Source organism: Phoxinus phoxinus, assembly GCF_949152265.1.
Source record: "Phoxinus phoxinus genome assembly, chromosome: 1".
NCBI lineage: Eukaryota > Metazoa > Chordata > Actinopteri > Cypriniformes > Leuciscidae > Phoxinus > Phoxinus phoxinus.
Genome location: NC_136876.1, coordinates 9,921,099 through 9,938,621, shown reverse-complemented (window position 1 = coordinate 9,938,621; position 17,523 = coordinate 9,921,099). Strand labels below are relative to the sequence as shown.

General features: G+C 40.5%; 1 protein-coding gene across 2 annotated transcripts; it reads left to right on the top strand.

Annotated features, from left to right (window-relative positions):
• The first annotated feature begins 1,489 nt into the window (after window positions 1–1,489).
• Window positions 1,490–12,371, top strand: tmem184bb.1 (transmembrane protein 184Bb, duplicate 1). Of its 2 annotated transcripts, XM_079616629.1 has the most exons (10): window positions 1,490–1,624; window positions 2,845–3,063; window positions 4,210–4,375; window positions 7,535–7,625; window positions 7,745–7,820; window positions 8,442–8,533; window positions 8,642–8,811; window positions 10,286–10,480; window positions 11,465–11,491; window positions 12,049–12,371. In XM_079616629.1, the coding sequence occupies exons 2-10, from the start codon at window positions 2,845–2,847 to the stop codon at window positions 12,243–12,245; spliced, it is 1,233 nt and encodes a 410-aa protein (XP_079472755.1). In that variant the 5' UTR covers window positions 1,490–1,624; the 3' UTR covers window positions 12,246–12,371. The 2 variants fall into 2 exon arrangements, with proteins under 2 accessions (XP_079472755.1, XP_079472756.1); XM_079616630.1 differs by lacking the exon at window positions 11,465–11,491.
• The last annotated feature ends 5,152 nt before the right edge of the window (window positions 12,372–17,523 follow it).

The window sequence follows — 17,523 nt, the reverse complement described above, 5'->3', positions numbered from 1 at the left end:
ATAGTAAAGTATTACTACTAACTATTTTGAGTAATGTGTGTCTTTAATAGTCACTTAACAACAATTCAAGTAGGTTAGATGTGTTCATATCTTTGTTTCCAGACTGATCAAATTGATTCTGTGCCACAGAAAAACAAATGTAATTTCTACATGAAAAAGTTTCAACAAAGTAAATCGTATATTAGTGCTCAACTCCAGCTTGTATAAATTAAAGCGTAAATCTCAACGATATAATATTAAGTAAAACCGTCTAAATTTTTCTGGTACCGGTGTTCCCATCATGCACTGGGGCATTAATAATGAAGGTTGATTTATTTTTTTATCATTGCTTCTGATGTTAGGTTTAGTAACTTGCTGTTTTGTGACACTTGGAGTTAATTTCTACTCAAACTATGAAATCTACACAATAACTATTGTATTATTTACGTAGATGTTTCTAAGGAATGCATGCACATTGAAAGCATGGTTTAATTCTATGTCATGTTTGATTGAAAAGTTAATTTTGATCAATTTAACTAACTTGGTTAAGTAGATTGTACTTAATTATATATGTGAAATTAAATATATTTAAGTAATATTTACTTAATTATTAATGTTAAATTCAGTAGTAAGTAGATTTTACTTGATGATAAGCAGGTAAGTTGAACAGAGCAGTGGCAGTAAAATCTACTTTAAATGTGTTAGATACTTAAATTGTTGCGAGATGTTTATCAAGTAAATCCTACATGGTATTTTTGTTTCAGTGCGATCGCTATAAAAAAGAGACTGATAACTGATTAATCTCTCAGATCAGATTAACATGTGGTCCGTATGGGTTTCATTCAGCCTTGTTTCATTGTTTCAAATCAAAGTAATAGATATGCATAATGTTATTGTTTATAGCATTTTATCCACATTAAGCAGGCCGATAGTTTACATTTTCCCATAGGAAAAATAACCATGGTTAAATAAAAATAAAAAAGAAGAAGGTTGTAGTTTAACACCATATTTGTAGTAAAACTATGGAGGTGGAGAGAGACTTAAAACACCAACCAAATTAGATGGGCTAGCTAGGCCTATTATATCGCTCTTTTTAAGATAAATTATAGCCTAGTTGAAACGTAGCCTAACATAGTTGCAAACTGAAATTAGTAGTTTGTTTTGCACTGATATGAATGTTTATTAAATCTGTATTCGGGATAGCCTGTTTGTCCTGTGATGATTTTATAGGCGGTCTCCTGTTTAAAAATGTGATGCTGATGTTTTTTACTTTGCTCTCTGGTATAGAACTTAAGCGTTTAAAAAAATACACAAGTACAAAAGTTTTAGTATACAATTGGCACAATATTGTAGGCTATTAACGTGATTTCAAAGCATTCGAGAGTATAGCCTACCTATGAAACATGTCTTTTTCTGGACATCAATTCTGTTCTGCAATATGTAATGCACGTTATTAGGCCTAGGCTACTTATTAATGAATGTCATTATGATGCGTCGCCTGGCGGACGCGCGAGCGTTGCTGCGGTCTCGATGACGTCACGGGGAGCGAGCGAGCGTCAGTGGACGGACGGAGCGCATCGCGGAGCAACATCATGCGGGGTTTCACGACCTGAGAGCTGCAGATGAGCGGAATACACTGAATAACGTGAGTGTGATTGTGTTTTACTTCAAGGAGATCTGGATGAAATCAGATGTAGAAACATCAGCGCACGCGACGCGACACCGCAGCGCTCGCGCATCATCATCATCATCCATCAAACGCGTCGCGAACATCAGAAGCGCTCGATCTCGTTTGTGTCAGTATCAATAAAGAGGATAAAACTGTTTCTATTGTGAAGTCGCTGATCTCTGAATGCGTATCATCGGTGCGCAGATCTTCTGGAAACACACATCAGAGAGATGATGAAGTAATGTAACGTTAGAGCTGCTGTTAACGGTTATTGGGGAACAGAGACAGGTTTATGGGTCAAACTGAAGAAGGCCTGTCGCTTTATCTTTAGATGTTAAGATCTGTTGATCTCATTCTGATATTTAAAAATACTAAGAGCCTTTTTATGTGCGTAAAGATTGGCTACACATATTCTTTGATATTACCACGTTTTTGGACGTAGAAGTAGCCTACATTGTGTAGCTTGTAAATATCATGGTATGGATAAGATCATTCAGCGAAGCATTAAATGTCGTCTTACCTTTTTGATTGTGTGGATGTTTTGACTTTTATGTAATTTCGGATGCTATTTAATTTATTTCCAGTAGCCTAACTCTTAAATAAAGTAGGCTAACTCTTTCAAATCAATATCATTAACAATCAAACAACAATTAGATTGTATGGCTTCTTATTTTATATATTTTATTTATATAGCACTTTTTTCCACACTGAAAGAGGCATATAAATGTCAAGTTTGATTCATATCTTTTCATATATAGTTTGAGTTTGTTGTTTTATTGTTTGTTTGGGCTAATATAATGGATTAATCTCTCAGCTCATCTGCTAACCTGTCAGTCATGTTGTGTTCAGACGGACTCGTGACAGTCGAGCAGAAACATGAGAGTGTTTCGGTCAGTTGTGTTGTGTTGTGATGCTGCTGTCTCCAGACCCGGTTGACATGGCAACACTGAGACTATCTACTTCCTGGAAGAGACACACACACACATACACACACACACAGGGTTCAGATGATGTCATCGATGCTTTACCATCACTGCAGGACGATTATTATTAAATCAAAGACTATTATGGTTCCAAGTGTAAAATCCATATTGCTTTAGGAAAGTGTTTTAGAGTCATTGTATAATTCACCCACTGTATGCTGTCGTATTGCTTTGGTGGTCATTTGTTGTGTTCTGATTGGCTCTCGTCTGCAGATGGCCGTGCTGTGGAGGAGGGGCGTGTCTCTATCAAACAGCTCTCTGGTTGTCATGGCGCCGGGGCCCGGGGTTGTTACGGTGGCCCCTGAGGGTCTCAACCGGTCGTGGGAAACCCCAGTGGTCGCCGCGGAGACGCCCATCTTTCTCATGACCGCCGCCGCTCAGACCATCTCTGGGATCTTCACCTGGACGGCGCTGATGCTCACCTGCCAACAGGTCACACACACACACACACACACACACACACACACACACACACACACACACACACACACATTTCTGCATATCATTACTGCATACACCGAACCATCAGACTCTTCTAGACTCCTCCATTAAACAGACTTTACTATATTTATACGTTTTGATTTACTATATATTTAGATATTTTAAATTAATTAATATAAACTTGTAATTTATATGTATATGTGTGTAAAAAAAAAGTAAATATATATTATTCCATATAATAGAAAAAATACATATATATTGCATACATTTTTATTTTTATTGTATATTGAGTAATATTATAATGAAATACATATGTGGTATTCTTAATATCATATATACTATATTATATAAATACATTTTTACTATGTTGATACAGTGCATTATGGTATCTGTATATCTATAATGTGTATATATATCATTACAATTACTATATATTACATATTGTTCTTTGTAGTATATATTGAATAATACCAATATAAAAGCTAAACGTTTTATGTGTATTGCATATTTTGTCTCTCTTTTAATTAATATGCAGCACTTGTTTATAATATAGGATAGATGACTAGTGTTGTGTAACTCATGATCTATTTATTGTAACGTTCACATTGCATGAAATATCAGGTGTATTTGTGGAGGTTCAGATGACACATAATGTTGGAAACTCCTGATATTAAACATAATATCATAATATTAAACATAAACGAGGATGATGATGATGAGGAGGAGGAGGAGCAGTTGCTCTGGCAACCGGTGGCATGACATCAGAGAGTAGAGGTGGTTGCATAGCAACTGCATTCAGAACTCTGTGTGTGTGCGTGTGTGTGTGTGTGTGTGTGTGTGTGTGTATTTTGGTGTCAAAAGTAAATTTAATAAATTATTATTATTAAAAGCATCACCTGCTCCACTGACACACAAACACACACACAGGTGTTTATCATTAATTCACACGTGTGTGTAACATATCAAACTTTAAACAGGAAGCTGTGTTTCTGCTCAGTTTAAATGTGGCATTTATTGCCATGATTGTTGTATATATAATAAAGCATCAATATGTGATGTATACACTTACTGAAGAATACAAAACATGAAAATCTGATAATATATGTATAATAATGTGTGTGTGTGTGTGTGTGTCAGATCTACATGCACCTGCGTTATTACAACACTCCTAATGAGCAGCGGCACATCGTGCGCATCCTCTTCATCGTGCCGATCTACGCCTTCGACTCGTGGCTCAGTCTGCTGTTCTTCACCAACGAGGAGTATTACGTGTACTTCGACACCGTCCGGGACTGCTACGAAGGTGTGTGTGTGTGTGTGTGTGTGTGTGTGAGGCCTTTTAAACGTCTACTCTGACTGATGTATGGATTTGACTGCACTGACACTATCAGAAGAGAGCTGAATATGGTACTAGTATCTTCTGTACAGCAAATGCGATATGTTGCATAATTGATGAGTTTTGCAACATTAACACTGTTATTATTAACATCCTGCTCATTTCTGCCACGCTGCTGTATTAAGCGATATACACTCAAAAAATAAGCAGTTTTGCAAGATTTATGCATTTCAATTAATAGTAAAATTCCATCAAATTGAATTGAGTAATCCTTACATATTTTAATTAAATAAATGAATAATCCTTACATAATTTAATTGAATGTTTCTTAAATATTTTAACTAAATAATTTAATAAATCTTACATATTTTAATTTAATAATCCTTACATATTTTAATTTAATAATTTTTACATATTTTTACATAAGGATTATTTATTTCAATTTGATGGATTTTAACTAGTAATTGAAATGCTTATATCTTAAAAAAGGCATAATTTTGTTAAGCATAAAATAATTTAAACCTTTTTTTTGTTCAGCCATCATTTAACGTTTTCTTAAGTATTTTTTGGCAACACTTTACAATTAGGTTTTGTTTGTTAACAATAGTTAACTAGTTAACATGAACTATTAAAGCAGCACCAGGTAACTTTTCAACCTTAATAATATATTTCCAAGTCTCTTGTGATGGTACATCGACTTACACTAGGTTGAATGACACGTCTGCCATAGCCTGACGGGGTCTGTAGCGTTTTTAATCGTACTTTTAAACTTCGGGTTTCGGGTAGTAACCGGCGAACAAAGAGAACTACAAAATTCGACTGCTTTACGGCATATACGTCACTTCCACCACCACCCCCACTTCCTTAAAATCGGACGTGCGAGCCAAACTAGCGTTTGTTTGCCAAATGTTATAGTCATGGCCGAAGCAGCACAGAAAAGCAAGAAAGCAAAGGTTTTGTCGGAGGAAAGCAAAAAGAGGAAACGAGAAAGTGATCGTATTAAAGGCAGAACGAGGATCAACATTGGGCCAGCGTTTCCTCGCTGGCGTGAGCTGAAGGAGGAGGAGGGGTGCCCGATGCCACCCGTCCCGGTTTTCCAGGGATTATTCTCTTTTTTGAGCGACAGTCCCAGAAAATTCATATTCTTTCCCGGGACACGAATTGTCCCGTTTTTTTGTGAAAATGTACTTCTAAAGTAGAATTTCCTGGTTTCAAATTAAACCGTTTCCGTCTACTGTTACTGTGTTTTCTTCATAGTTGTGTACAGTACATCCAATCCTGTGTCCGTAAACGGGTAAAAAACATGGTAAAAACGGGTAAAACAGTGGATTGGCAAATGCCAGGCGTTTACTTTTATTTGATTGGAAGCTCAACTTATCGCCTAGCAACTGCCTGTGCTGTCGGTCGGTCGCGCGCGCGCATCAACACACATCCAAGATGATACAGTGTGAGTTTAGTTGCTAGATAGCTTTTTAAAATATGTCTATTTACATCTATTGTGTGAAATGGGGAGAGAGACGGTCGAGGAGGATAAACTGTCTATGAGGATAACACAACAAAGTCGGATGAGCCACCAGTGTCAAAGAAAATACTATTTACAACCTACAACTCAGACTCAGACCACAAAAAATAATAATAATCTGTGTCCCGGTTTTTCACACTTCAAAGGTGGCAACCCTATGCTCGACCGATGCGGACTTTCAAATATCAAATGAAAGCCTATGTCTAAAGGGCGTGTACAAGTTTGGTAGGGGCTACATTCTTTCAAGTAAATATATAAGATGCACAAAATAATATTTTAGGATACCTAACATGTCTGTGATATTTGTTTATTTGTCTTGCCTCAAGCTATAATAAATCGATTTGTAAAATTTGCAGATTCATCTATGGTAGCTTGATATTATAATATTGACGATATATGGTTATTATATCAAACATTGCATTGAAGTATCATATAGATTCAGTAAAACGGTAACCAATAGACTAGGCTACTATAATGACGCTGGCTTGTAAACGTAAGCATCACGATCATTTGTCGTTTGAAAAAAAATAAAACCCATGAAAATATATTCATATGACATGCTGAAATATATGCCACTGTACCTGGATGAAGACATTTCACACGCGACACAAGCAGAACACCTGCATGTGAACTCCTCCTACAGTGTTCTGGGCTATCATGGTTGTCAACAAATGGACGTGCATGTATGACAGAGTTTACGACAGTAGTAGAGGACAATACTGTTTCCCAACTGTAGGGGGACCCCGAGAGCAAAAAAAAGAAAAGTAACCTAGTGCTGCTTTAATAAACAATACAGCAATTATTAATCTTAGTAAATGTTAATCTCAACATTTACTAATACATCATTAAAATCCAAAGTTGTATCAGTCAACATTAGTCAATGCACTGTAAACTATATATTATCTAACATGTTAACAAAGAATAATAAATGCTGCAAACATATATTGCTCATTGTTAATGTTAACTTGTGAACTGATGTTAACAGGGGAGAGTTTATTGTAAAGTGTTTTTGGAATCTTTCAGAGTTCCATTTCCTTAAATTCACATTCAAACTGCAGTTCTGCGTTCTTATTGGCTACTTCAGTGTGTCACACAATCCTATATGAATCAGCAGATGTCATGTTTAGCTTGAAATATAATAATGATGCTTTCACAGCCATTCCTTCTTTGATGTGATGTGCAGTAAGAGTGTGGAGCTGTAAGATTAATGTGGAGCTCTCAATAATAAATATGTGACTTTATATTGACTTCTGTCAATACTTTGAATATAATAATGATGCTTTCACAGAGTTTTGTTTTTCTGTAGTGTCAGTGTCGACTAACACACTGTTCTCTATATTATATATTACAAATCAGCGAGCTAATATGAGGTTAACACAGTTTTATATATCAGCAAGTAAGGATATATCATATATATATATCATATTTATCTGACTGCTCAGTTATGCTTTGCTTAATAATTAGCTTTGTTTCTCCTAAAGCTCTCTAGATGTCATGTACAGTAAGAGTGTAGAGATTAATGTGGAGCTCTTGGTGAGAAATATATGACCTTATATTGACTTCTGTGCTGATTCTCTGTGTGTGTGTGTGTGTGTTTTCTGCAGCGTTCGTGATCTATAACTTCTTGAGTTTGTGTTATGAGTATCTGGGCGGCGAGAGCGCCATCATGGCCGAGATCAGAGGAAAACCCATCCAGTGAGTTCAGCGAGTCTCTCTGTGTCTCTGTCAGATGATAAATCAGCTGTTTCTCAAGTGTGTGTGTGTGTGTGTGTGTGTGTGTGTGTGTGTGTGTGTGTGTGTCTGTGTGTGTTCAGGTCCAGCTGTGTTTACGGCACTTGCTGCCTATGGGGCAGGACTTACTCCATCGGCTTCCTACGCTTCTGCAAACAGGTATCAGACACACACACACACACACACACACACACAAACACACACACACACACACACACACACACACACACACACACACACACACACACAAACACACATACGCGCACACACAATCTTTATTTGCATCAAGTTACTTTCAGAATCTCTCAAATCTTTTTTAAACACTTATGCCACGTTTAGAAATCTGTTACAAAAAAAAGTAATCTTTATATTCAATTAAATAACTCTAAAATGCATATAATAAGAAATTTACAAATGCAAAAGAATATTTGGGCACATAAACATTCCCAAACATTAATATCATGAAATTACCTGAGGTTTAAACTGCATTTCCTGTTTGATGGTTTTCTTGACAAACTGACCTTGACTTCGCATGAAATTATTAAAAATAATAAAACAGTTTATAATTTTTTTATGTTAATTAAAAAAACATTTTTTACCTATGTATTTATTTTTATATAAAAGCCTGTTTTTTTAATCAGGCCTTTTTCCTTTATTACCTTAATAAATTGAATATATTGAATTTACAAATTGAGAATATGTTCATGACAGAAGTCTCTGTGTTTTGAACGTGTTATGAATAAACGTGTGTGTGTGTGTGTGTGTGTGTGTGTGTCTCAGGCGACTCTGCAGTTCTGTGTGGTGAAGCCGCTGATGGCCGTGTTCACAGTGATCCTGCAGGCCTTCGGGAAATACAGAGACGGAGACTTCAAGTGTGTGCTTCATCTCAGTCAACACACACACACACACACACACACACACACACACACACACACACACATGAATGAGTGTTGTATTAAATCCTCTGTGTCTGTGTCCAGCGCGGCCAGCGGTTATTTATACGTGACGATCGTGTACAACGTGTCGGTCAGTCTCTCTCTCTACGCTCTGTTCCTCTTCTACTTCGCCACTCGAGATCTCCTGGAGCCGTACGGTCCCATGCTGAAGTTCCTCATGGTCAAATCCGTCGTCTTCCTCTCCTTCTGGCAGGGTGAGTGAGTCTTCATCATCATCATCATCATCTGCACTGACCTGTGTTTTGTCCTAAATAACGTCTCGGGTTACTTGACTGTAATCCTGTTCCCTGGAAAAGCTACACTCAATTCTGCCCTTGATTTAATCGCGATGGGAACGCTTGACCAGTTGTGTGTGACCAGTTGAGAATATATTATCTCTTCCATTGGTGAAAAGTGAAGCCACCAAAGTCCTAATATGGCGCTGGGTTTATGAGCTATACTGGGACCAGCCACCGGGGGGCGATCGAGCCTCTGGGTTTATGAGCTATACTGGGACCAGCCACCGGGGGGCGATCGAGACTCTGGGTTTATGAGCTATACTGGGACCAGCCACCGGGGGGCGATCGAGACTCTGGGTTTATGAGCTATACTGGGACCAGCCACCGGGGGGCGATCGAGACTCTGGGTTTATGAGCTATACTGGGACCAGCCACCGGGGGGCGATCGAGCCTCTGGGTTTATGAGCTATACTGGGACCAGCCACCGGGGGGCGATCGAGACTCTGGGTTTATGAGCTATACTGGGACCAGCCACCGGGGGGCGATCGAGACTCTGGGTTTATGAGCTATACTGGGACCAGCCACCGGGGGGCGATCGAGCCTCTGGGTTTATGAGCTATACTGGGACCAGCCACCGGGGGGCGATCGAGCCTCTGGGTTTATGAGCTATACTGGGACCAGCCACCGGGGGGCGATCGAGACTCTGGGTTTATGAGCTATACTGGGACCAGCCACCGGGGGGCGATCGAGACTCTGGGTTTATGAGCTATACTGGGACCAGCCACCGGGGGGCGATCGAGCCTCTGGGTTTATGAGCTATACTGGGACCAGCCACCGGGGGGCGATCGAGCCTCTGGGTTTATGAGCTATACTGGGACCAGCCACCGGGGGGCGATCGAGACTCTGGGTTTATGAGCTATACTGGGACCAGCCACCGGGGGGCGATCGAGACTCTGGGTTTATGAGCTATACTGGGACCAGCCACCGGGGGGCGATCGAGACTCTGGGTTTATGAGCTATACTGGGACCAGCCACCGGGGGGGCGATCGAGACTCTCGGTTTATGAGCTATACTGGGACCAGCCACCGGCGGGCGATCGAGACTCTGGGTTTATGAGCTATACTGGGACCAGCCACCGGGGGGGCGATCGAGCCTCTGGGTTTATGAGCTATACTGGGACCAGCCACCGGGGGGGCGATCGAGACTCTCGGTTTATGAGCTATACTGGGACCAGCCACCGGGGGGCGATCGAGACTCTGGGTTTATGAGCTATACTGGGACCAGCCACCGGGAGGCGATCAAGCGTTCCCTTTCACAAGCTACACTCAATGCTGCGCTTGATTTAAGCGCTATGGGAATGAGAATACCCACGCCGCCGCACTGTGGGTGTCTGGACCTCTTACGGTTGTGTAGTGTGTGATATAAACCTGTATGATTTTGTGTGATGTAGGGATGCTGTTGGCGATTCTGGAGAAGTGCGGCGCGATTCCTCGCATCAACTCTCCTGATGTCACCGTGGGGGAGGGGACTGTTGCCGCCGGTTACCAGAACTTCATCATCTGCATCGAGATGTTTTTCGCCGCTCTGGCGCTCAGACACGCGTTCACGTACAAGGTCTACATGGACAAGAGACTCGATATTCAGGGTAACAAACACAACAGCACTGAGCAGCCAATCACTGAACAGCCAATCACTGAACAGACAATCACTGAGCAGCCAATCACTGAGCAGCCAATCACTGTGCAGACAATCACTGAACAGCCAATCACTGAACAGACAATCACTGAGCAGCCAATCACTGAGCAGCCAATCACTGAGCAGCCAATCACTGAACAGCCAATCACTGTGCAGACAATCACTGTGCAGCCAATCACTGTGCAGCCAATCACTGAGCAGCCAATCACTGAGCAGCCAATCACTGAGCAGCCAATCACTGAGCAGCCAATAACTGTGCAGCCAATCACTGAGCAGCCAATCAATGAACAGCCAATCACTGAGCAGGAAATCACTGAGCAGCCAATCACTGAACAGCCAATCAATGAACAGCCAATCACTGAGCAGCCAATCACTGAGCAGCCAATCAATGAACAGCCAATCACTGAGCAGGAAATCACTGAGCAGCCAATCACTGAACAGCCAATCAATGAACAGCCAATCACTGAGCAGGAAATCACTGAGCAGCCAATCACTGAGCAGACAATCACTGAACAGGAAATACAGATCATCATCTCTAGAGATACAATCACAGCGTTAAATACAGGAGTGAAGGAACGTTGTGGGATCGGATAAACCCCATTTATATGTTCAGAAACATGCAAGATCACATTTGTAGAGACACATTTGATATGGTGTTCATGCTTAGTTTAGAGTTTAGACTAACTCTCAATTTGATTTCGATTCTGATTCTTTTGAGTGTTTTTCAGTTTCACAGTTATGACTCGCTCAGATTAAACATGATTTATTTCGCCGTGGTGTTGAAGATTTAGCACATTTATAAAGCTGAAATACATCTATGTCTCAGACTCTGAATGTTTCTGAACTGATCTTCCTCTTTTTCTTCCTCTCTATCATCCCTCACTCCTGTGTTTGTCTCCTCTTCTTCCTCGTCTGTACTGTGTGTCTCTCTCAGGTTGTGTTCCTGTCTATGGCCAGTACGGTAGGTTTGCTGTGTACTTTATCTTCTGTGTGTTCTCACTTGGTTCATTTCATACATAATTCACTTTTAATGCATGTGCTGTATGTCTATAGAGGTCTGTAGAGTCTATACGTTTTTTCATTGTATTTCATTATTTTTATGATGTGTGATATCATGTTCTTCATCTCTACACTGACTATCTAGAATATTAAATACTGATTAACTTATTTGTCCATTTACAGTTGTGTGTCCAATGACACGCTCAATAGTGTGAGATCTAACCTTAACCCTAGAAAACAGCATGTTAAACATGTTCAAATCTACAATAAACTTACTAAATATTAGTAAATAGCAGTTTTCGATAGCATCTTTTCTCAGACTCAAGAGTTCCCAAGCTGGAAAAATATATAGAAAAAAATATACATTTATCATATACAAATTTAGTCATATACATATAAATCTAAACTTTTTTTTTGACAGTTTGACCAAATAATGAGTTAATTGATTAGTCTTTCTGCCATATATTTTGAAATATAAATGTGTGTGTGTGTGTGTGTGTGTGTGTGTGTGTGTGTCAGGTCGCAGTGCTCCCATGAGCATCTCCAGCAGTCTGAAGGAGACCATGAACCCAGGAGACATGCTGCAGGACGCCATCCACAACTTCTCTCCGGCGTACCAGCAGTACACACAGCAGAGCCGAGGAGAGCCAGTGAGACGCTCCGACAGCTGCAGTAACGAGAAAACACTGCTGCTCAGCTCAGACGACGAGTTCTGACACACACACACACACACACACACACACTACATGAGGATCAGCTGCAGTAACGAGAAAACACTGCTGCTCAGCTCAGACGACGAGTTCTGACACACACACACACACACACACACACACTACATGAGGATCAGCTGCAGTAACGAGAAAACACTGCTGCTCAGCTCAGACGACGAGTTCTGACACACACACACACACACACACACACACACACACTACATGAGGATCAGCTGCAGTAACGAGAAAACACTGCTGCTCAGCTCAGACGACGAGTTCTGACACACACACACACACACACACACACTACATGAGGATCAGCTGCAGTAACGAGAAAACACTGCTGCTCAGCTCAGACGACGAGTTCTGACACACACACACACACACACACACACACACACACACACACTACATGAGGATCAGCTGCAGTAACGAGAAAACACTGCTGCTCAGCTCAGACGACGAGTTCTGACACACACACACACACACACACACACACACACACACACACACACGAGGATCAGCTGCAGTAACGAGAAAACACTGCTGCTCAGCTCAGACGACGAGTTCTGACACACACACACACACGAGGATCAGCTGCAGTAACGAGAAAACACTGCTGCTCAGCCACACACACACACACACACGCACACTAACACACACACGCACGCACACTAACACATACACACACACACACACACACACACACACTACATGAGGATCAGCTGCAGTAACGAGAAAACACTGCTGCTCAGCTCAGACGACGAGTTCTGACACACACACACACACACACACACACACACACTACATGAGGATCAGCTGCAGTAACGAGAAAACACTGCTGCTCAGCTCAGACGACGAGTTCTGACACACACACACAAACACACACACACACGAGGATCAGCTGCAGTAATGAGAAAACACTGCTGCTCAGCTACGCTACGAGTTCTGACACACACACACGAGGATCAGCTGCAGTAACGAGAAAACACTGCTGCTCAGCTCAGACGACGAGTTCTGACACACACACACACACACACGAGGATCAGCTGCAGTAACGAGAAAACACTGCTGCTCAGCTCAGACGACGAGTTCTGACACACACAGAGACACACACACACACGGGGATCAGCAGCGTTACACAGACGAGTTCTGACACACACATACACACACTACGAGGATCAGCAGTGTTACACAGATGACGAGTTCACACACACACACACACACACTACACAGCTTTAAACAGACACAGATGCACGAGCGCACAACTCTAAAACATGGTCTATTAAGATCCCATGCTTATATTGTAAACGCAAGACTTTACAAATACTTACAGATGTATTCCAAATCTAATCAAATTTTCCAGATGAAATGTATAAGAGTAAGAACATGTTGCGTATCACAGTGTGAGAGTCAGTGGTTTGATCTAAACTCATGAAGCTGCTGTTCATGTAGAGCGTCTCACACACTCGCTAGTGTGGGTTTCTCAGTCGTCGACTGACTGACGGTTATCAATCTCCGTTTGTTCTGGACACCGATTTAAAAATGGACAAACAAATAAACTCGGTTGTCAGATCTAGTTTCTTTTCCCCTCGTCTCTTAGCCAAAACTAAAAAAAATTTATCCACTGTTGACTTCGAGAAAGCAATCTCTGCGGTTGTTTTCTCACGAATGGACTTCTGCGATTATCTTTACTTTGGAATGGACAATAAAGCGTTGGCGTCTCTTCAAAAAATACAGAATGCTGCTGCCAAAATGCTTAAGTCTGTCAAAAAAGTTTGAGTCAATTGACCCTTCGCAGTGAGTTTGATTGACAGGCAATCTGACCAATCATACTTCGCCATCCGCCATTTTGTCAGACAAAGCAGTCGGGAGAGTTAGTAGATTAACATGGGAGGATTTGAACTTGAGAAACGGAGTACTGACGCCTTTCCGCGGTTAAACAACATTCCTTCTGATGTTCATTCATGTTTATTTGATGCTATAAATTAACTAGAAGGAAGAGATGATCGGTTCACGAGCAGCTTTAATTGATGCTCTACAGCGATCTGTCACACACATTAAAGAGCCACAAAACTGTATTTATTGTTTACATTTCTTTTAAAAAATGACCAAATTTGAAAGGTGAGACTTTGTTTAATATTAAAAGTAAGCTGGTCTGTCCTGTCGGTCAGTGTGTTGTCAGTGTCCTCTCTGCTCAGCGATGTGTCACTCACTGCGTGAGAACATGGTGTGTGTGTGAGAGCGGCGTAGCTAGTCGGACATAGCGACAGTAACTAAGGGGGTCGGGTCTTTGCGAACGGTCAATTACTCCAATTTTTTAATCGATGAAATGGTTGCCGGTTCGAGATATAATTAAGGCGTTACACAATTTCGCCCCTTCTTGTCTTTCAAAGTATGCTGGCATTTTATAATCCATCTAGATCTTTGAGATCTGAAAAAACAAAATCTTTTCAAAACAAAATACAAACACAAGGGCGACAGAGCGTTTACCGTGTCGGACCCAAACTTTGGGATGATCTCCCTCGTTCTAGGACCGCAATGGAAATAAGTCCTGGACTTTATTGTGTTTTTATTCTCGATTGTATTTGATGCCTTTTGTTTTATGTTTAAGGCATTCTTGATATAATTAAATAAATCAAATTAAAATCTATGAGGTCAGTAAGGTCACTACCGAAATGTAAGGCCATGTTAAAAGCACATCTGCTAAACACTTCCTGGGCATCTTCATGATGGGTGTTTGATCATTGCCTTGTCTTGTTATTTTTGTGTTTTTTAGAGATTGTGAAGCACTTTGGGTAACAGCTGTTGCATTACATGTGCTATATAAATGATATGAAATGATCAATTATAATGACGTGCCATTCATACACTCAAACACTCCTCTCGGAACTTTCTACTTGTGTATTTCAGGGTATCGTGAAGCTTTATTGACATCATGAAGTATCTAGATTATAAACTGCTGCGTAATAAACCACGAGAGCAACTAGTTCGTGACGGAAATGCCTTAAAACACGTTACATGTGTTCGCTGGACTGAAAACTTCACCATAGTAAATACCTGCAGGTTTGAATGAAGCAATGTAGTTTCTGTTTTCATTTTCTTTTCACTATTAAGTGTTTTCCTGCTGTTCTTTCTTTCTATCTTTCTCAAATGGATGTAAATATGAGTGAGAGAAAACGCAGAATAAACCTCAGATGTTTGGAATAAGTGTGTGAAGTGATTCACTGATCTGATCTTCATTTACAGTTTGGTTTTCCTCTAATAATTGTCCTCTTTAATTCTATCATCCATCACAACTAAGAAATACACATTATTATTTTTTTTTAAACTATAAAATGTATTGAAGTATGCAGTGTGAATGTCCAATCTTGCTGTAATTCTCCATCTGTGCAGGACACAGAGCAACGATTGGTCAATTTCTCTAGTTTTGTGTCTGAGAAGGAAGAGATTCCTACAATTAAAGTTGAGTTTATACCATCAACTTCTAAATCATTAATTTCTAAACACACAAGATTCACCTCTGGACACACACTCACCTTTATAAAGTCATAATCATATAACTTACACTTTAGCTGAGTTTGTAGTGTTTTAACTCTCTATTTTATTGGCACTTTAACAACTGTGCAACAAGTGCATTTTGGTATATATACCTAAGAAAACAAAAGCACGTGCTACTTCGGCTTGAGCATCTTGCGTCATCAACCCGGAACTAAAGTTCGATTCAGTTCGATTAATGAACCGGCTCGACCGGTTACTTGCTGAGATTCGTCTCAAAAGAACGATTCCTTCGAGAATCGAACATCACTGTTGCTGCCAGGTTTGGTAGCAGATCCAGCTTGTGTGTTCCTGAGTACACATCTGTAAATAAAGACATGTCAAATATACAGTATCTCTCCATCTCCATATTCTGCTCGATGGAGTTTGTGTGACGGAGGAAATGTTGCTATGAGTGTTATGAGTATCTTCACTGCAGTGAAACCGACAGCGTGAGATAAAGGTCTAAAGAGTCAAGATGACGACACCGGTGGAAAAGGTGAGCCCATTCGACAGTGATTTGCAGGTTGTGGGAGGAATAGATAGAAATGCATGAATAACACAACGCATGATGTAGTCAGCCGAATCCGGGCCGTATCCAGATCAGATGGTGGACCTGCGCCTCGACATGACGACAACTCATCTCTGAAGTGTCAGCAGAGATTGTCTTTAGAATGACTAGAAATCTAGACGCACCCTAGCGGCAGCAAATTGTATTTTGCAGCCAGGGTCGTCTAGCAACTCTCCGTTGGGTTTTGAGCTGGAAAAAACAAACTCCAGTCAGGCCAATCACATCGTGTATAGAGTCGGTGGGCGGGCTTAACATGATGACGGCAGAGTTGCGACGGTTCCGTGTGATGGCTTTCAAATCGGCTTTGGCCGTGACTCTGGAGGACTTGGAGTTAAGCTTTTCTTTGAGAAAAGAACAAATAACGGCATTGAAGTCATTCTTAAAAGAGGAAGATGTGTTCGGAGTTTTGCCGACTGGATACGGCAAAAGTTTAATCTATCAACTAGCTCCGCTGGTGGGAAAACACTCTGGTTGGTTGTAGCGCTATCCTATTGCGCGCAGAGGGAATTTGAAAGACAACCATTTATCCCGCCCCTCGGATCGAGCCCTGCCAATGGTGAGTTCCCAGACCAGGCTAGTGAACAGCCCAATTGTGTGGTAACATCTCTTACGGAACAAAAACATATTGCCATACATTTACATTTTCAATATATGAAATAGTTAAATTCAAATTAAAACAATATATATTGTGTTAATATGTTGCATTAATAATATATTGAATAATACATTGCCACTATTCATATCGAAAAATATGTGAAGATATAGTTACTATTTTCACTGTAAAATGTAATTGAGTATACTTAAACAACTTGATTGCTTTAAATTTCTCAAGCATGTTTTACTCAAAGTTGTTAATTAATACTTAGTAATACAATTCACCTTTGGCTAAGCCCCTCCCGCCTTAGTTACTGTTGCTACCTCTGACAACTTCATCTGGGCTCTGGTTTGGTATCAACATGGCTTATGCTGTGACGGCTCTTCCTGCTGAAATTTTATCAAACTTTTATAAAGCAGCAAATAAAGTGTCCGATAGAAGTAGGCAAAAGTGTCTGCAGTGTGCGTTTGAAGGCTTTATTCAAGACATACCGGTGAAACGCAAGCAACAACAAGCCAAATAGAGGCAAAAGCATAACGGTCACAGTTAAAAAAATGAACCACCGCAAATTCTAATCGAGA